Source organism: Lupinus angustifolius, unplaced genomic scaffold (assembly GCF_001865875.1).
Source record: "Lupinus angustifolius cultivar Tanjil unplaced genomic scaffold, LupAngTanjil_v1.0 Scaffold_18_131, whole genome shotgun sequence".
NCBI lineage: Eukaryota > Viridiplantae > Streptophyta > Magnoliopsida > Fabales > Fabaceae > Lupinus > Lupinus angustifolius.
The window spans coordinates 14,960-35,751 of record NW_017719231.1 but is presented as its reverse complement, the minus strand read 5'-3'; the positions used below and the strand labels follow the sequence as shown (position 1 = coordinate 35,751).

At 34.8% G+C, this 20,792-nt stretch overlaps 2 protein-coding genes across 2 annotated transcripts; one reads left to right on the top strand and one right to left on the bottom strand.

Annotated features, from left to right (window-relative positions):
• The first annotated feature begins 451 nt into the window (after positions 1-451).
• Positions 452-2,831, top strand: LOC109338170 (transcription factor MYB80-like). The gene is made up of 3 exons (XM_019575326.1): positions 452-1,234; positions 1,643-1,772; positions 1,870-2,831. The coding sequence occupies exons 1-3, from the start codon at positions 1,102-1,104 to the stop codon at positions 2,582-2,584; spliced, it is 978 nt and encodes a 325-aa protein (XP_019430871.1). The 5' UTR covers positions 452-1,101; the 3' UTR covers positions 2,585-2,831.
• LOC109338168 (proteasome activator subunit 4-like) lies at positions 2,634-20,041 on the bottom strand. The gene is made up of 35 exons (XM_019575324.1): positions 19,679-20,041; positions 18,552-18,654; positions 18,350-18,462; positions 17,578-17,700; positions 17,213-17,314; positions 16,959-17,124; positions 15,337-15,453; positions 15,168-15,235; positions 14,963-15,064; positions 14,666-14,882; positions 14,242-14,478; positions 14,028-14,155; positions 13,786-13,903; positions 13,480-13,695; positions 13,243-13,398; positions 13,029-13,105; positions 12,713-12,918; positions 12,203-12,416; positions 12,028-12,107; positions 11,812-11,929; positions 11,567-11,737; positions 10,718-10,886; positions 10,558-10,601; positions 10,420-10,462; positions 10,194-10,342; positions 9,851-9,945; positions 8,806-9,704; positions 6,889-7,167; positions 6,707-6,802; positions 5,676-5,854; positions 5,310-5,391; positions 4,700-4,824; positions 4,138-4,230; positions 2,912-3,065; positions 2,634-2,816 (listed from the first exon to the last, which is right to left on the bottom strand). Exons 1-35 carry the CDS (start codon positions 19,837-19,839, stop codon positions 2,775-2,777), a joined length of 5,442 nt encoding a protein of 1,813 aa, XP_019430869.1. The 5' UTR covers positions 19,840-20,041; the 3' UTR covers positions 2,634-2,774.
• Positions 20,042-20,792: the final 751 nt, after the last annotated feature.

The following is a 20,792-nucleotide window of genomic DNA, read 5'->3' as shown; positions in this document are numbered from 1 at the left end:
TTGAGAGTCATGAAATACACTTGTGAGATGACTCTCAAGCCTTCCATTTCCCTTCCTTTCCCTCCAAAATTCAACTCCCAAACTAATCCTAATGGTTTGTTTGTGAGTTGGATTTTGGAATGGAATGAATGGAAAAAAAGACTTGAGAGTCATCTGTATTTCATGACTCACAAATCTTCTCTTTTCCTTCCTTCCCCTCTAAGGGTATGTTTGTAAGTTGGGTTTTGGAAGGGAATGAATGGAAAAGAAAGACTTGGAAGTCATCTGTATTTCATGACTCGCAAGTCTTCGTTTTCCCTTCCTTCCTTCCCCTCTAAGAATATGTTCATAAGTTGAGCTTTGGAAGGGAATGAATAGAAAAGAAAGACTTAGAAGTCATCCGTATTTCATAACTAACAAGTCTTATATGTCTCTTCATTCCCTATGAGACATAACTCGCAAAAGAACATATCTAGAGAAATGTTGTGTAGATCCAAAGTGAAGTAGATCATTGCCCCTCCCTAAGTGGGGACACAACTTACATGGTCTAGCGTGGTACCATTACTCAAATCTTTAACTAAGAAATTGGCCAAGAAATATGAAGACAAGTAGACAACAACCTTGACATTTGCAATGTTAGTTAGTTGTGTGATGAAAACAGAAGCTTACCCAACATATGCACACAAACAATGAGCAAAAAGGAGTCAACAAAGAAAGAGAAAGAGTGGTGTTGACCCAGCATCTTGTGGGTGAGCTACCTGCTTCTGTGCACACGCTCAATGGCGTTGAATTCTTTAATAAAATCATGCACCTTTGATGCCTTGGGCCCTTAACCATGAACCCTCATGCAATTCCAATTTGCTTGTTATATATAAAGAATAAGTAGCCATTACCAAAAAAATACACAGAAGAATAAAACAAACCAAAGAAATATTCCACATTTTCCCTTTTTGCTTCAAAGAATTGCAAGACTGGTAGAGAGGATTCACAAGTAGTTGTGGAAGAAAAGAAAGACAATTCTTATTCTTGATATTTCCCTCCATTATTCTACTACTCTCACTTTACCTGCCATCAAAATTAGGATTTCTTAGTGTTCGAAGAATTAATAAGAAAAAACAAGAAATGGGGCGTATTCCATGCTGTGAGAAGGACAACGTTAAAAGAGGACAGTGGACTCCAGAGGAAGACAATAAGCTATCCTCCTACATTGCTCAAAATGGTACCCGCAATTGGCGTCTCATCCCGAAAAATGCCGGTTAGTCCATGTCCTCTACATATGTCTCTATATATCATTCAAGTTGAAAGTCACAATTTAATTTATATTTTCTTATTAGTGAGATGTCACCTATGGTTGGTTACACACTAGCATCTCCAGTACATCTCACCAGTACCAACTGAAAAATATTTAACTTGGTAGTGAATTATCACCATCTGAAAAATATTTAACTTGGTAGTAAATTATCACCATTTGAAAGCAATTTAGGTAAGCACATACATTTTATGGTTCTCAAGCCTTTCTTTTTCCTCCATTGAGAACGGATTCACAAAAAGACCCTAAGGAACAAAGCAACACATGTTGTCATTTTTTATAACCAAATTGTATTTTAACTCTATCACTCATCATTTTCAATAAAAATAATTTTTTTTTGTGTTTATGATATAGGGCTCCAAAGATGTGGAAAGAGCTGCAGGTTGAGGTGGACTAATTACCTTCGTCCCGATCTTAAACATGGTCAATTCTCAGATTCAGAAGAGCAAACCATTGTGAAGCTTCACTCAGTTTTTGGTAACAGGTACTTCGAATGTTTTACATAAACATATACTGAAGTTTTTCTTATTATTCTTTATCTAACAACCCTCATTAAAATAATTTCTAAAATGAATGTTCAGATGGTCACTTATTGCAGCTCAGCTGCCAGGACGTACTGACAATGATGTCAAAAACCACTGGAACACCAAGCTGAAAAAGAAACTTTCAGGCATGGGTATTGACCCTGTGACCCACAAGCCATTCTCTCATCTAATGGCTGAAATTGCAACAACATTGGCACCACCGCAGGCAGCTCACCTAGCTGAAGCAGCGCTTGGTTGCTTCAAAGATGAGGTGCTTCACCTTCTTACCAAGAAGCCAATTAACTTTCAGGCTCAACATTCCACTGAAGTGCTGGGGAATGACTTCACCAATTACATTAACTATAGGCCAGAAGAAAAGGAAGGAACTGTAGAAAAGATTAAGCTTGGCTCTTTGAAGGCCATATGTGAGGAAACCAAAACAATCCCCTCGAATAAACCCTGGGACTCTACTGCAGCTGCATCTGCAAGTTTTGCAATGCAATACAGTGTTTTGCCGACAATGCCTCCATTTAACTATTGCCCAGCATCCTTTTGCAATAAAGGAGATGATGCATCACCATGGAGCCAAAGTGTATGTACTGGAAGCACATGCACGGCCATGGATCAGCAAAGCCAGTTACATGAAAAACTGGAAGAAAATGGAGATGATTCCGAGACTACAAAAGAAATGAGAAATCTATCCAATATATTCAACTCAGACTCTGTCTTGTGGGATTTACCAGCAGATGATTTAATTAACTCTATGGTATAAGAAAGATTACAGAACAGAGGAAGGCAAGATGCTCAACTTTTGAATACTTTAATAAAGAATAAATTACTCATGAAGATTATTAATGGGACTAAATGTAAATAAGAGCTAGTTTAAAATTTATAGATACATTAAAATGAAAAGCTCTCTCCAGCCATTAATTTCAGAACTCTCCCAACACTGGAATATTAGATCAAGCAAAATAGGATGAAGAGGAGGATGTATCGGCCAGAATCTGTGAATATAGTTTTGAAAACAAAAATTAAATTAGAAAAATGATATGAAAAAAAAAAGAAGTTTCTAAACCAAAGAGCACAGTATGAAAGCTACCTCAAGTTGCTCTTCAGTAAAAAACTCTTTTTGAACATTCCATGTATCAGCATGGGTCCGTCGGAACTCTGCAACTGCTTTTGTAACTGTAGATTTCACAGGGGATGGCTCCCCACTAAATCGAGCTAGTAGTGTAACGTGCTCAGGCAACCAACTAAAAGAAAGAAGGTAAAGCTATCAGATAATGACAGCAGAAAAAAACAGTAGCAAAAGAATCAATAGATGCATAATCAATCCTTCAAATGTCTCCCAAAAGAAAATCCTTATAAATCTAGTATAAAGCTTAACACAGAAACCCGTGCATCAAGAGTGCCAGTGATTTCATGAAAATCTATTGGATTTCTTCCTGGTTCACTGAACTTCAGTCAAGTTCCATTACCACATCCACCCCTAAGGAAAAGCATGATTGTGTATTTGATAACACCGGTAAAAGAATGCACAAAAGAAGAAGAAGATCCGAACAAATTCGATCCGGAATCAATTGAATTCCGGATACTAATACCTCTTTATTGATTGCAAGATTAGAAGAAAACAATGAAGAACCCTAATTGATTCCCTGAATCAATTACACACTACAAGATTGATTCCCTGAATCAAATCCCCTCCTACTCAATACTTCCAAAGCTAAACTTCTCTAAAACTAGCTCTTTATTTATAGCCTAACTAACAACTAACTACTAGGGGTATTTTTGGAATCTTTTAACAACTTTCCTATTTCCCCTTCTATATACATTTTCAATATTAGGCTTTGGCTCTGGCCTAACCCTATCAGTATTAGATATTTAGATTATTGCTGTAGTGCTACAAGCAACACATACTTTGACGTTTGATATTGCTCCCCCATACTCAAACAAAATTACGATTCCATATAGTGTAGAACGTGAAGATTGGGGACCAATATTGCAGAATGCACTATTGAAAAAATCATGCTCTGCACATTTAATATGAAATTTTTTCTTCTTTTAAAAATCAATTACAAAATGTATCGATCTGATGTTCAAATTATTGCAATATCGCAAGCATTGGATTTTACAAAGCTATTGGTACAACATTAACTTTCATTACGACTTGCCAAAATTACATCTCACAGGAATAATTATATGAAGAGGAGCCAACTTTGATGAAGGGTTCCAATTACTCATAATTCCAATCAATCCAAGTACTTTACAAAGCTATAACTCACATATTACATAAGCATATTGTATGGACATTATTACTGAACAAACCTTGGCATGTCATAAGGAGCTGATAATACAGAAGCTGCCAAAGCTAATACAGCACCATGAATAGATGCTACAGCTGAACCAGAACTTGAATTTCTGCATTAGATATTTACCATACGTCATCAAATATGTGTTTAGCTAAAGATTAAATACATGAGAATTTGCTAGCTGATCATATGAGCTGTTTAATAAACAAATACAAAAATCTGCTTGCAAATTTCCCCGGTATACAATGCTCTTCATGCCTATACATGTCACAATATATTATGACAAAAAAACGCAGTCACCACGACTTATTTTTGCCAAAAAAAAAACAATTACTTATTTTCTTTTATCATTAATTTAAACAATTACGCTTACTCTCCAAGCAGAAAAACCCAGAATAAGCCTTCACATTAACAGTATTTCCTGGCAGTCCCAAATTATAACTATTGACAACTTCATAAAACCATGCAAAAAGGAAAAAGATGACACTGAATTCAAAAAAATGGACCAGTATTTCAAGGTTTAGGCCCGCTTTTCTAAAACACACATAAATTTCCCAAAACATGAGGAAAAGAATAACCTCGATTTTCTTCTCTTTTGTACAACATTTGCCTCCACATAAGCTCTATCACGGAAATCTTTAGCTAGCTTTTCATCTCCACCCTTCATCAAGCCTGCTAAAACTGCTGCAGCATGTTCTCTTACCTAAATAATAAACAAAAGATTAAGCTTTCCAAAATGATATGATTTAAAATGTAATAATCATATAAGGCTAAATGTCAATAGCAAGCAACAATGATGGATGTAAGCACAAGAAAAGCAGCATGGCACAAGTCAGAACATAGCTTCCCTAAATATATGTTGAATTATTTTTTGCCTGCATGATGAACAGAAACCAGTGGTAACTGCCAACAAACATTCTTTTAAGTACATGTTTCGTTGACATCCATCCATAACCAAGTTTATAAAGGGAAGGGGTACATGCTAATAAAAAGTGAGATCCGTTGCAAAATGGCCTCCTTATGTATTTATTTGTGTAGTCATGGCAAAACCTTCTCTACAAGGTTTTTTGTTGTTGTAGCATGTTTTAGTACATATATCTCATTCTGAATTCCAAATTCCTAAACATTAAAGATGAACAGAAATCCAAATATTTTGCATTTTTATTCAAATAACTTTTAAGAGCTTACCTCAACTTGGTTGTCTACTAGTAACTTCTCAACGGTTCGCCAAATTTCTTGTTTCTTTGAACTTGAAAGAAGGAAAGTGTGCCTGCCACAAAAGGAACAAAACTTTATTTGCATATGGTTCACAACAAACAAAAAATTAAATTCTTAACCTAGAGCTGAAAAGGAAAACATCAAATATATGACAATGATTATGAATGAACAAACTATTTGCCAAGTACAAGTTGCTAATATTTCAAAACATCAATGTAAATAGGATCACTTTTTAAGAAAAATATCACCACATGATGATAGATGCCTATTATTACTAAGCATGCTATCATTCAGAGTATGATATGCCAAACCAAACATGTCACAAGATCATCTTACCTATACATGAAAGTGCGCAAATATGTCAATGTAGCAGATCTAGTTCGCCAGTTGGAATCATCGGCAGCAGAAAGAATCACGGAAACAACCTTCTCAAGGTGAGGTTCCCAGACAATCATCCATTTTAGCAATTCAAATGCTGCTTTGGCTAATGTTGACAAATCTTTATTTGATGTTTCCTTGAAAAGCAAACAAAATTAGTCAGAAATATGATCTGACTGATACCTTGAATGATGGAATAAAATGAACCATGAAATGAAAATAATATTGTAATTCTTTAATGCAGCTTCTTGAAAGCCAGAGATGTGCATCAGAAGAAGCAGAGTGCTAGCCTTCATTAAGTCATGAATGAAACAGTAAGCATTTATAATTTTAAACCCAGCTTCTCACAAGAAACCCTTCACTAACTCTTTGTAACCGCAATACGCAATAGCTACATCTCAATATAAGTGTCCTTATATGAATTTAGCATATGCATTAGGCTGGTCTATAAGAAGAAGAAGAAGAAGGACCACTTATTCAAATATAATACAAGCACACCGACAAAGGAAGGTCATGCACAAGTATTCTACAACTTTAATAGACTCAAAATATTAAGATATCCATATATTCCAAAGGCTTATACTATATATTTGAATATATAATTATAGGATTTATTGAAAACCGTATTACTATTTTTAAAATTTAGTGAAACCTGAGTCTTAGAAGAAAGTTAAAGCTGATAAAGGACCGACCAAATCAAGATATATCATACTATCCAATGATTAACTTTTAGAAGACCATGAGATTCTCAAAATTGAGTTCTGCGATCAAAGTGAAACTCAAGGTAGACAAACGCTAAGAGAATCAAATTGGTCTTCATACCACAAAAAGAACAGGGTGTCTAAAGGCTTGAGACAACTAAAAGCATACACATCAAACTAACAACAAATCAATGAAAATCACATAGTAAGTAAATAAACCTGATAGAATGTACTCAAACTAGAAAAAATTTAAAATTTTATAACTACATTCAAATCTATGGCACAAACCTGCAAGGCAATCACAGGATATAGAAGCTCCACAATCACATCGACTAGGTAAGAGGATCTCCCAGACTTCAATGATGAGATGATGAAATAGAGAAGCTACATATGTTTGGAATAGTAAACAATTAGTGAAAGATTTCATAAGTAAAAGTAAAATGTGGTAAGCTGTATATTTCCATTAGTACCGTTTCCATCCATTTCATATCATCTTGTGAATCACCATCTGAATGCCCATTTTGAGAACTTGTATCTATGGGATTCGCTACTTTGTCTGATTGGGTAGCAATCTGAATGTTCACAACAGCTTCAGCTGCTCGCTCTGTAAGGAACGTAACCCAGCTTTCATCTTTCATTAAATCATCAACATTGCTGTTTCTCCCATTATCATTATGATTACAACTTGAATGATATAGCCGAAGGTTAGAGCACAACACAGAAAGGGTAACACCAAGAGCTTCCCGTACCTTTTTCAAAGACAAATCGAAATAAATTAAGACCATAAACAAAAAATAAAATTTTCATCTACTTGTATATTCATATTACTTAAAAATTAAAAAAGAAAACGGTTCCAGTGTCTACCTCTTATTTCAATTACTCACACCAGTTTAAAACATGGATGTCTTAAAAGAAGAAAAGAGATCTTGTATGTTCTCATGCATTAGTAAACTAAATTGATTCATTACTTGGATAATGTTGTTGCAGGGACTTCCCTTCCTTGTGACTGTGTTACAGTCCCAAATAAGGAATACTTTTAAATTCAGGATAAATCGGGTACTATTGCTGATAATTTACACAAACTCTAGAGGGTACTCGCTAGTGTATGCCTAAACATTACCAATTAAGTAACAAAGAAATAATTTATTTAGAACTATACATACAATCAGCTAACTTCATGGTAACATGAAGGAAAAAACACAGATAACCAAGAAAGATCATATACTTAATTGAAGTACACAAACAGATATAAAGAAGCCGTTAATATACAAAAGTAAATAATTTTTTTTATAGAATTGCAGAAAATCATATATCTTCTATCGAAAAATTAATAAAAGCATACATCAGCGTAACAATAATGTAGGTTAAGCTTCATATTAGGAGTGTGTTTGAATTAGTCACGAAAAATAGTTCTTTTCGATAATTGATTATACAAATAAATGATCATTCTCATAATCAATTATAATGGAATCAGTTATTTTTTTGTTTGAAAAGCAACTTTAAAATAATCTGTTTCGTTTGGTTTATGCAAATAAGTCACTTTTATACTGTAAATTTCAAAAAGACTGGTATTGTTTGTTAAATTAATATCCGTTTAGTAACTAGGATCTGTGTGAATGAAATGGAAAAATGTGATTTGTTTCAAAAAATATTAAAAAAGCTTGAAATCCTAGTTTATCTAAAAACCACTTTTTCCAAATCAAAACTGTTTTCTCAACCAGGTTTCCCAAACATATCAGATTAAACCCAAAACATACTTTCCTATAAAACAAAAGTTACCATACTGAAATAATCCATGCCAAACAGGTTCTGTTTCAGTTCTTGACTGAGACGGGCTTCAACTTATTTAAAAACAAACATGATGAAAGCAATGGATTTTCAAACTTAGTCACCGCCATAGCATAAGTTTATGTCCATGAAACTTCTCCAAGATTAAGCTTCAAATATGAATTTCAGACCCAGTGCTGAGGCTAATGGTCACATTTGACATGGAGGTGAAGACTAGTAAGTAGTACCAGCAGTATAAAAGACTAAATTTCCAAAATTAATAAATGTTGGTTCTACTTATATTTTAGATAAAACTATTTAATGTCATTAGGTCAATAAACTATAACAAATTCATGGTTTTTTAGTGCTGCCCGACTCATTGGTAGGAAACAGGTAGGGGAAAGACCATACAAAATAGCATGGTTACATGTTATGCGGAACTCGGTTCTATGCAGTTTGTCAGTTTTTAAATTATTATTACAAGACTTCCTTAATAACGAACTTGGTACATGGTATGTAGGATAAATGAGGGAACCATGTAACTACGCAAAAAAGAGCATAGGAATGGAAAATTAAATCACATGACTGATTAAAGAAATAGGGCCAGAAGGGATGCTTACTTGGGCTGATGAGTGGCACATACTACCAAGAACTTCCTTTAGAAGGGTATTGTGGAGCTGCATTTCAGCTGCTGGCATTTTTTGTGGGGATATTTCTATGAGTGCAGCTGCCAGAAAAGCATATCGTTTCGCTGTTATAGTGGTAGCTACTGTTGGAGGTAAAGGTGTCATCAATGAATCCAGAATTTTCTGCCTTAAAAGAGGTACTCTTGTTCCATGCTTTCCTTTACCAGTGACTGCATATCGAATGCAATTGGCCCACTCAGAAACTGATTCAACAGATTGAGCTAAAATGATATTCTTCAACTGGGGCATCAGCCAACTTTCCCATGCTCCTGATAGACCATCAATATCAGAATGTAACACACCTGCCAATGCTTCAGCAGCTACACATTGTTTAGACCTCTCCTTAGCAGTCGTAAACTCATCTACTGCATCTTTAAGAGCCAATACTACAGGCATGCCACATTCTTGTACTAGCCGCTTGAAAATACGTGCAAAACTTGAGTAGAATGTATCACTTCCTAAAAAGGATACCCAACTGGGTGTGCGTGGCCATGAAGACGAAAACTCAAAATAGAAGCGGGTTATAGATTTGTCTGCTAAGCTTTGGAAACTGGAATCTCCTTGATTTCCTCTAGTAGCAGTTTCAGTATCAGTTATTATATGAACATGAGATAGACTAGTTAGTGTCTCGTTGAAAAAACCCTCTTCCTGAAAAGCTCTAGTTAAAGCTCCTTCAAGGGATGACTTGAAATTGCCTTGTAAATCCTCAAGTACAGCAGATTTCTCAATAGGAGACAGCTTATAAGGTGATTCCTTTAATAGCGTATTCAGAGCCGAAATTGCAAGTATCCTTGTCTGAGGAAGTTGACTTTTCAAGTTTTTCAAAAAGTGTCCTAAATAAGCAAAACCACATGCACAGCATAAACACATTGCACAAATAAATATTGCAGCAATATGTACTTGAATATGCAAACAAAGAGCCCCTAAAACCAGTCAATGGAAGAGAAAGATCAAGAAACAAATCAGAAGTTATACAAACCAGCAGTTTCACTCAGAATTTTAGATGATGAATTTGGGTGGTTCCGAGAAGCCAAAGCCAGCAAGAGCAGAACTCTGTTAGCCATTAAATTATACCTGAAAAAAGAAACTATTACACCAATGTTTTGGACACACTAATACTAATAAGAAGAAGAATACAGTACAATCAGAAAGAAAGAAAGAAGAATGATCGAATGAGTCGCAAGAAGAAGAAGAGTACGGAAAAAAGTATCATCAAGACAGAACTCAAATATGCATCCGAACAACTCATCTATGATGACTTTCAAACAAATTTCAGACCAAGTTACAACCAGAAGAAAAGAGATCAAATGAGACACATTTACCGCCAATGCAAGCCAGTAGAATCAAAGCTCAGAGAGCCAATCTGGGAAACCAAATCTGAGAAGGCCAGCCCACCAATATTGTCTTTGTCTGATATCTGGAAAAAGCTTCTAGATACTCCAGAAAATTGGATGTTGTACTTTACAAAAAGCTGTTGAATGTAAGGAAATGTTAAACGAGAAAAAGCACACATTAAAACTGTAATAATCTTATATGGAATAAGTTTACCTCATTAATTGCTTTCTGAGCTTTCAAGGATTCATGATGAGAACTGCAACAACAAACCGGTGAAACTATTATTCTCTTGTACTGCACATGGTACAGCATTTTTAAATCCAAAACGGGAGATAGAGAAAATCGAATTACCTTGAAAGAATCGCCAAAATAAATGAAGAAAAAGATTTTGGATCCTAAATCAAAGAGAAAGTATGTAAGAGCCACAAAAGTATTGGCTGAACAAGTGTGTTTGAAAATTTGTAAGAGAAACCATAAAGACAATTTTAAGAACATGATCCTTGAAAATCACCGTTGTCAAATGCTTGAGAACTGCTTGTGAGGATAGGACTGAACAAGAACCCAGCACTGCATATTCCTTTGCATTGGGGTCCTGCAAGTTATGGGTAAGGGTGATAACACACTTTGAAATCATAGATGGCCACTTCTTGATCAGCTTTACTAGAGCTTTTCCGGCAAGTCTGTCATCATATACGAAATTTCATTCAAGCAAGAAAAAGGAAAAAAGTTGTAGTGGTATTAAATAAAACGTGTTAGATTATTGGATGAGTGCTGACATCCAAAAGGAAAGAAAATCAAGATAAAAATTTGCAAATCAATTTAATATGTAAAAACATAATGAAATTCCACATGATACCAGAATGTAAGCACCAGAACACTTTCATGTTCCTTTTGCTTTGTCAAAACAACACTTTCATGTTCCTTTTTCTTTTCCCTTCTGTTTCCTATGAACCATTGTCCATATAGTTACACAACTTAGAAGTCACAATCCATGCCACTTTAGATCAATGAAGATGCAATACTCTCTAAATGGTATTAAATGCCAAAGTCTTTGAACTGATTTCATTATGCTATTTTGCTACTTCAAAATAACTGTGCATTCTTTGTTTGTTGATTGACTAAACTGATTAAAACTCTCTCTCTCTCTAAATGCTACTAAAAGGCAAAGTCTTTGAACTGATTTCATGCTGCTATTTTGATCCTTCAAAAGTATTCTGCATTATTTGCTTGTTCATTGAATAGCTAAACTTCCTACCCGAGGTCAACCATGTAAAATATAAATATGCTCTCAGATAAAATCATAAAATATAAAAAACAAGTGCTTATACAAAAAAATCACAGAAGTATGTTTCTGACTTACAGGTGGACAGTTTCATAACTGTGCAAACAGAGACTCAATAAATCGTCCATCAAAAGAGTTACATGATCTGATGGAAAAAAATTTCCACTCGTACGGTAAAGATGATAGGTTGCTTGTGAAGATCTCCATGTATTGTGCATGAATGCTTTGTCGATAAGAGCCCACCTAGGTCTGCAATGATGATAAACATCAATGTTCTATCGAAGGAATTGGCATGGTGTTCCTGTGAACAAGGAAGTTAATACCTTTTCTTTCCTTTAGAATGAGATGACACAATGAAATTAATTGGAGGTTCTATTATGGCAGCAGATTCCAACTTCCAAGAGTGTCTGTGACTAGACCACTCATCATATTCCAAACTTCCTGTGTTGGAAATCGGAAACAGAATAAGTTAAGCAGTGAATATACAAACAGAATTTGGAACAATATATATAAACGTATCCAGATAGCACATTCATTACCATAATTTCCTAAAGCATCCATAATACGAATAATGAGTATCAACAGGATGCTGTCATCTGAATTTTTCTCAAGGACATGTCTGTTCAATAAGCAAAGAAAAATGGGATTCATGAAAACACAAGCATATAAATCGAAGGAATGACATACAAAGTAACTTCTAACGGTGACCCTTACTTGCAGGCTGCATGTACAATCTCAGTAGCTTTTTCTCGCAGAGCAGTACTACCAACAGTACAACCTGTTGCTCCAGCAATTAGAAACATATGATTTGAATCGTCAACCATTTCATTCCTAGAGCCGGGGACAAAATCAGGCAAGCAAGAAAAAAGTCCTTGCAAAGTTGATTCAATACGTAAAAGAGTTACTTTCAAGTGCTCTTTCTCATCTCCTGTGTGACAAATTAGTAATTATATTCAACAACAAAAAACAAACTTTTATATAAGGAACTTCCTTCAGGGAACACTAGTATCCAAATATATCTCTGATGATTTACAAAACATGGGAAGATATTAAAAAAACAGTAAGTAATTCCAAGAATTCAGAATAATCACTATCAACATATATATTTTAATGAGATAAAAATTATAATTACTACTACTCCTCTAACTTTGTTCGAAAGGAACAGAAGGAATCTTGCTAAGGATGCTGGATAAATATACGAGAGAGAAATGCTTATGTGTATACCTTGGTCAGCATGGATTTTAGATTGGCATATTTTCAACAGATCATCCAAAGCTGACTTAAAGTGAATGTCCAAAAGCTCATTTACAAACTGAACTTCTTCATCACAAGGAATATGCCACTTTGGGGTCAATCGTTCATCATTAGAAAAGTCTTTTGTGCTAATCCATTGCTCTAGAGAAGCTGCATCAGGGTGACTAAGAACACACCTATACAAAACAAAACAAAAAAAGTAGATTTGCAGAGAGATATAAAGCAAACAGAATGAGGAAGCAGAACAAAATACACATAAAAATATGCAACCCTTGTAGATACATACTTATACTGATCTATTGGATAATAATGAATCTGACTTCCAAGAAGGGACCGAAGAAGATGATCAGCTGCCCCATTAATCTGTCATCGACAGTAACAACAATCAACTTTAGATAAGGAACCATTGAACCACCATTCATCACCAAATTTTATGTCTAATAGTAAGAGAACATAATAAACTTATTTGAACAAGTTAATCAAATGCCTAAGAATAAGACCTTCCAAGATGGTGAGTCAAAAGCCAAGAAGATAGCTTCTTTGAATTGATCCTTGTAGCGGAGGAGTGCTGGGCCTCCATATGTGATGCCAACTGATAATATCTTTAGTTGATAGTCAATTGCAGCTTCAAGAGCTGGTGAAATCGTTGATTTAACCTGGAGAAAAAAGTCTCAACTTTGAAGGGAATCCAGCAGCAACATTGCAGTGAAAGATAATCGCACTGCAAAAAATGGTACCTTTGTTGAAGCAGAAGCCTCAAAAGTTCCTCCTCCAAATCCAGTCCCTGGTGTTCCTTTCAAAGAGGATATTACAGACACTAATATTGGCTCGACAATTTGACTAACTGCTGCTTCTGGGTTTGAGTGAAGGCATGCACAACAGAGCAGTCCAACCTCAGCAATAGCACCCGGAAGAATATTTGTCCTCACAAACTTGGAAATTTTCTTCAAAGCCTGTTTACATGAGAAAGAAATGTAACAAAATATAGTAGCCCAGACATTGCAGTATGTATCTATCGCATATTTTAAGTCATGAAGTAGAACCTGGTTATAAAGTGATTTTGACAGCCTCCCTAGAAGAATCTCAAGCACACAAAAGTAGTACGGACCATCATCAACCAGAAAAGTTCCTGATGCAGCTGATGACTGCAGACCTTCATTTCTAATATACCAGAAAGCAATTATCTAAATGTTAAAGAGTAATAAGAAATATACAAAAATATCCAGTGAAATAATGTTTCCAAATAAAGTAACATTCAAGAGGGAGATTTGGCACCATTACTTACACAACACTGCTGGGTTCCAAGTGTAGAAGTAAGGAAAACAGACGGCATAAGAACTCATCTAACCATTCAGAAAAGCGGATCATGGGCATAAATGATAAGTCATCAATGTTATCATCCAATAAAGCCAGCTGCATTTAAAGGGTAGATAGGTTAAACCTTCTCACTAGCAGTAAGAAACTGTTTATTCATATATATCAAGAAGTTGAGAGCTCACATTTGAAAAAATGGAACCAATCAATTGCATGGTAGCCATGGTTTTTGGAGGGTCATTAGCATCCATGCCAAGTAATGCATTGGATAATGAAAGCCCCACAAGATCAATGAATGCGTCATCACCACCACCAATATCAAGTGGTTTCATGGAGGAAGCAGATAAAGATGTAAAAAAGAGTGAACGCCCAACAAATGCCACAGACATAACTGCAATTTTCAACTGGTGGATGGCAGTCATCTGGCCAAGCAAAAATGGATTTAATCAGAAACACAAACTAATCTAACACACCATTTGGACAGTGTAAAGAATATCCTATCCAGCATTAGACATTCTATCAAGAAGAAAATTAAGCTTTTGGCAAGCCACTAACAACATATAAATTCTAAAATTATACCATAGAATAAATTCACGCAGTACTACTAACCGTCTCAAGGGCCATACGAAACCGAGATGCCACAAATGGTAGAACCAATGAGGGTTCCACATAGGACAATATGGAAGTTGCTGCAGCAACTGTCTCAGAGAGATGTTCATTCTTGCTGTATTGACCACGATCAATTAACTTCAGCACCGAATTAACAAAGAAAACCCTCTCTGATTCCCCAAGATGCTGTTCAGCACGTCTGCTATTATTTATACCCCTGTATTACAGAACTTCTTCAGTTGTATAAAACTAACACAGAAAAGGCAGAACAAATGACAAATTATAATTTATTCTTACAACTGTTCATTCTGTAGACGCTTCTGAAATTGAATCACCACATGGAACAAAAACCGCTCCAATGAGTAAGTCCAGCGACCACCATTTGAGGGGTGATAATATCTACAAAATAGAAACTGGTAAGAAAACTACGAAAATAACTAAACTGAAGAGAAGACTAACTTAACTATGCCAAATAATACGAGCACTATGTGAGTAAACTAACTGTTCCAAAATGTTGACCAACTTCTCAAAGTGCTGTTGTGCTGAACTACCAGGTTTTAGTAAATACACCTGCAGTTATAATTACAAAAGACCATTTAACTAATAACAGAACAGCAACATGGTCCCAATGTTATAATACCAAAAGAGTAAGCCACAGCACATTTGCTTACAATTGACTTAGCAGTAGCCTTTGATGGGGTGGCAGTTTTATTAGAGAACAAGAACCTTGTGTATCTCGGGACATCCAGTGAATAGGGATATGATCCACTTCCGTTTGCAACAGGAACCTGTGATTCACAAGTGCAAGCATGAATGTATGATTGATCCAAATGACTAACCAATATTTTGCCTCTGGTAGAGAATCGGGTAAGCTGATAGAGATCAATTAGCTTGTATGATAAATAACTAACATGATCTATACCAAACATAGCAGGACAACTATGGTGGGTGGGTCTATTAATCAACTGATCATAATATTTTAGCCAAAGGATGCATAACGTACTTCATACAAGAATTTGAAAATGTGCTTAGCTAGTTTTGCTATAGAATTTGAAAATGTGCTTAGCTAGTTTTGCTAGCAAGGTAGGGACTTTACAGCCAAATCTAAAAGTTACACTTTGTGCAACAAAAATTTATAGCTAAGAGCCTTAAACAATTACTGCTCGTGCTGAAATTGGCATTTAGATAACCCAACAATTGGGGTGACGAGTCATGACATGCAATATGAAGATTGATAAAAAACTTAAAAAACATCAGTACATGTTTCACGAAGAAAAACAAATCTGGCACCAGTACTCCAGTAGTGATAGTGGTGGTATTAGTATATCATAATGTTGCAATGGTCTTCATGGTGATCTTAGAAAAGAGAGAATTGAGAGAGAGAGGATAGAAGGGAGATAGAGTAACCGAAAACAAACTTCTTTCATTGATTGAGTTAGTTACGACAGACTTCTATTTATAGAAGTTCTGATACAATGGTAGCTGCCAGATGGCACTAGCACAACTGGCTCTAGCTTAACTTAGCTAACCTATCCTAACACTACAGCGCACATAATCTATACTACACTGATAGGTGATGATGCAGGAAAATAACTGATATAGATGTGTCACGGTAAGATCAGAAATTATTAGTGGTGAATTCAGATGAGTTCCTATTTGCCTCTATGCATTCCAAGACTGTCTATCAATGCATGTGTATATGAATGCTAATGAAAAGAAACAAACAAAAAAACATAATAGTAGAAATGGGCACGTTGGTCTTTTGGTAGAATAGTGCCAGCTACAGCGCAACTAGGTTTGACTATCAGCCATCCCAGGAGCATTGGCACAGTGACTATGACATATCTAGCAATTGACTAGTATCCGCCACAATACAACCAGGATTGCTTCTCAACAGGTACAACCAGTTTACTTATCAACAGTGAAAGGATAAGTTATAAATATGTGATCAATTATGCAAAAGCCTAACGTTCAGGATAACCCGCATAAGAGAAACCCGTTCTTTTAATATTCACCACTAAACACTTGAATATAATTAATCACTAAAGGGAGGAGTTAAAAAGTATCTTTTAAATGTTCAATAGCAGAAACTAAACTCCTATAACAAACAAGCTCATCAATTCTAATTTTGAAAAGAAAAAACAAGAAATAAGCTTCAGCTTGAGTAGCAAAGACAGAGATTGCATGTGTTTATTTACTTCCTGGTCATTTTCATTTAATCTGCTTCGGATGCCAAAATATCTAATTAAAATGTTGACAAGACAAACACTGCTGGAAGAAATTATATGCTCACCTCAAACATATTCAAGTATCTAGCAAAAAGGGAAGGCAAAAAGTCCTCCCAGTCAACATTGTGGTAATTTTTTACAACCCGAGCTATAACATCTGCCCATTGACTGTTCCAGAATTGGCAATTTGGTATAGATTGCCACAAGTCCATACACTCTTTTATCCAATCACTGCCAATCCAATTAAAAAACTTAATTCGAAAGGAAGTCATGCCAGATATGACAGAATAAAAAAACCTATGAAATTTATGCTTCTTACTGTGTAAAAAAAGCCTGATTGTCTAGATTTGTTGGGAGAAACAGTCTTGCAAATCCAGAACCTTCAAAAGTGGAATTATGCCATGGGTTTCGCAATAAAGATCTACAAATTAATCATTGACCAAAAGAAAAGGCATTAATAAGAATATATATTAAATCAAAGGCTGGAAGTTTGAAAAAGAATAAATAAAAGAGAGTAAGTCCTATTGCGGCTCAAGAATAATTCCACTAAATGGAACTATAGATAGTTCACTTTAATTTAGCTCAGCGTCAATATAAAGTACAAAATATATAAAAACAAAAAAATAAAACACTCATAACAATTCAACTTTATCCATTATGCAGATATAATAGCAGAGCACTCACTTAAACTCAGACCATATCTCAAAGGCAGAACCTGATGGGAAGAACTTCCGGGAACATTGAACAAGGGAAGTTATAGTTTCAAAATGCCGTTGTCTTATTCTCCAACCTTCTGGACCTGTACTTCTGTAACAACAATATAATCCAAACACCAGCCCAATATTTTATAATAGGCATAGAAGAAATAAAATGTCCAACATGTATTTGATTCAGTATTCTGAATTAACAAGAGGTTATTTAAGCGTAAAAGTGAAAAAGGAAAATTTAAGAAGACATCATGGAATTTGGAAGACCAACATGAATTTATAAAAAAGATATAAATCCATCATGAACCAATTCTCTGAAAAGCTTAAACTATTGAGTGAAGACACAATTAGCTTTATTATATTTTTAAAGCACCCCCTCATGCAGGAGCCCTTTGGGCTTGAAGAGCGAACAATGCTCATGCCCACATTGCAGAAATTCAGATTTTTAATAGTGTGGGAATACAGAGTTGAACACTAGACCAATTGGTCATAGAAGCTCTGATAACTAGGTAACGACCTAACACTCAAAAGCATAAGTTGTTAGGTAACACATGAAGATTGAAGGAACGTGAATACTTATTATATTTCTAACAATATCTAGTATTAAATCCTTAGATTTGGTTTTCTGTTCTTTAATTTTCCTTTGTTTTCACTAGTTAATTATAAAATATTCCTATAAGCATCGCAAATTATGGATAACACAGGATAGTTTAACCAATTAAGGCTGTAGCAGCAAATACACAACATACCTAGTAAAATGTGTGCTAGTCAGAGTATCGTATAAAGGCCTCCACTGAATAGTCAATGCAACCTTTTTCCTATACCTGTTGAGAAGTCTGACTAACAAATTTCCCCATCTAACCTAATAAACAAAAAGTGAGACAATCATTCAAGAGAATGCAGAGATGCATGAAATTAGAAAACACAGATATCTGAGACAAAATGCAGCACCTGGGCATAAAGCTTATTACGAGACAAGTGAAACAATTCAAGACCCGTCTGAATAAGGGATTGAACATCTTCCAAAGATACATCACTTTTCGCCTTTATGAAACTGCACAACACATAAAAACGTTAGATTCATTTAATTCCACTAATTCTGTCCAAAAACAAGGCGAAGGCATGAGTAGAAAACCCCTTGACGACTCATACTGGAGCAAGTGGCTTACTAACAAGAATATCAAATCGGATAGCATAAAAGTAATGACATTAACAGTATTATAAAACTGCTGAACGAAGGTAATTGTTTACACATAACATATCAAGCTACAGTTCCGTGATAACATTCTAAGATAGTTTCTGGTGCACAGATAGAACGGGATGGAAGGTATGTTCAGTTCTGTGTATTCTACTTTTTAATCTCATGTCTTGCTCTATTTTATAGAATAGACCAAAGTAGCAAACATAGAGCATAACTCATATGTTCATGTTCTGACATATCTATCAAGTGACACATAAAGCACATAACTTTTAAGCATGCATTTAAATACATAATCACAATCATATGCATAAAGAACTGTTAATTTTTTCAGTCAAGTTACTAATCTGCCAAATTGCAACTTTTTTACAAAAAACAGGAATGAACTTCACACTCCTCAAGGCATAAAAGCATGAAATAGTTTGTTAGTTCAGTAACTTCCATCTCCAATACTTCACTAAACACAAAAAACTTCTCAGAACTAAGCACACAAAGTATAGTATTACCATAATTAATTTTTCAAACAAAAATCTGCAAAATTGAAACTTAATACAGAAAATCATTAACGAATTTCAAACTCCTTAAGCCATAAAAACACGAAACAGCTTTATATTTCAGTAACTTTTATTTTCAATACTTCATAAGCACGACCTTTAACTAGTTCACAAACTAGTACAGAAAGTGCAGTATTAGCTTAATTTTGAGAATTAAGATCAATCTAAAACGAAATTAATAGATTTTTTTTCTGAATTAAGTCGTATATACAATAGAGCAAAAACAAACATAAAAAGTAACAATCACAATAACTAAAATCAAAATGGAGTAATTTTGAAATTAGGGGAAAAGAAAGAAAAAGAGAAAATCGAAAGTCAAAACTAACAGGTCAAGAACAGAGATATATTTGAGAGTAGAATAAACGGAATCGGGATCATCGGAGCGGAAGGAGGAGTTAAGGATTGAGACGAGGCGGTGGAAGGAATCTCTTTCGGCGGCGGTCTGGGCGGCGACGGGTGGTGGAAGCCATGCATTGTAGAGATGCATTTTTTTGGGAGTGAAAATGAAAAGAAAAAATAAGATATTTTGGTAATAAAATTATTAAGATTGAGTGTGAGAGTATATATAGAATTTAGAACTTTGAGGACAAGAAAGGTGTGAGAGAGAAAAAAAGATGAGAGTGTGTGAATCTATGAATATACGATTGCCATTGACTTTCTGGGTGGGGTTGGGGTTGGGGCACCAACAGATTCAAGGGAAAGGTTAGTGTTTTAATCAACTTTCAATCTCACACTATCTCCCAAATCATCTTTTATCAATATGACATTGATACATTAATGGAAGGCTTTGTTAGATTATTGGGCAACCAAAAAATATTTAAATAAGTAAAATTTGTTGGGAAAGACAATTATACACCTAAAAAGGAATTAGTTCTTTTACTATATGATCAAAATATAACCTTGGTAATAAATAAATAAAATTTATATCAATCTCAATGAAGCAAAATCAGGAAAATAGTGAAATTTAAATTTTTAATTACTATGAATGTTTGTTGCAGGATAAAAATTTTAATATAGATCTCGACAAGATATGTCTATTTAGTTTGTATAATGTATTTGGAGGTTGATATTTGAACGGTAGGAATGCAAGGTATAAAATATGTTTGTGATATTTTCATTTCCATCTAAATATTCTATTACCAAAAACAAATACAATCAACTTAGTTGTGGTAAATACTGCTAAATAGAAAGAAACAAAAATTATATGTTAGTACTTTTTCCATATAGAAGGGTCCAATTGAAAATGTTTAAAGAATTCAAGTTTTGATTGGTTTTTATACATAAAGTTCTTTTTACATGAATTAAGAATATATATTCTTTTTTTGTATTAAAAATGGTGTTCTCTCACCTTTTGGCTAAGGAATTAATCATTTCGGACTGCGTGATTATCTCTCAACAAATGTCACTCTCATGAATTGAACTTTTGACATTTTGATCATC

Excerpts from the sequence above, each read along its gene's own strand:
- LOC109338170 (XM_019575326.1), top strand. The coding sequence starts at position 1,102 with ATGGGGCGTATTCCATGCTGTGAGAAGGACAACGTTAAAAGAGGACAG. Across the intron at positions 1,235-1,642 it reads TCTCATCCCGAAAAATGCCG|GGCTCCAAAGATGTGGAAAG; the intron begins GTTAGTCCATGT and ends TTTATGATATAG. Across the intron at positions 1,773-1,869 it reads CACTCAGTTTTTGGTAACAG|ATGGTCACTTATTGCAGCTC; the intron begins GTACTTCGAATG and ends ATGAATGTTCAG.
- LOC109338168 (XM_019575324.1), bottom strand. The coding sequence starts at position 19,839 with ATGCATCTCTACAATGCATGGCTTCCACCACCCGTCGCCGCCCAGACC. Across the intron at positions 13,904-14,027 it reads TTGGAACCCAGCAGTGTTGT|AAATGAAGGTCTGCAGTCAT; the intron begins GTAAGTAATGGT and ends CTGGTATATTAG. Across the intron at positions 7,168-8,805 it reads TGTGCCACTCATCAGCCCAA|GTACGGGAAGCTCTTGGTGT; the intron begins GTAAGCATCCCT and ends TCTTTGAAAAAG.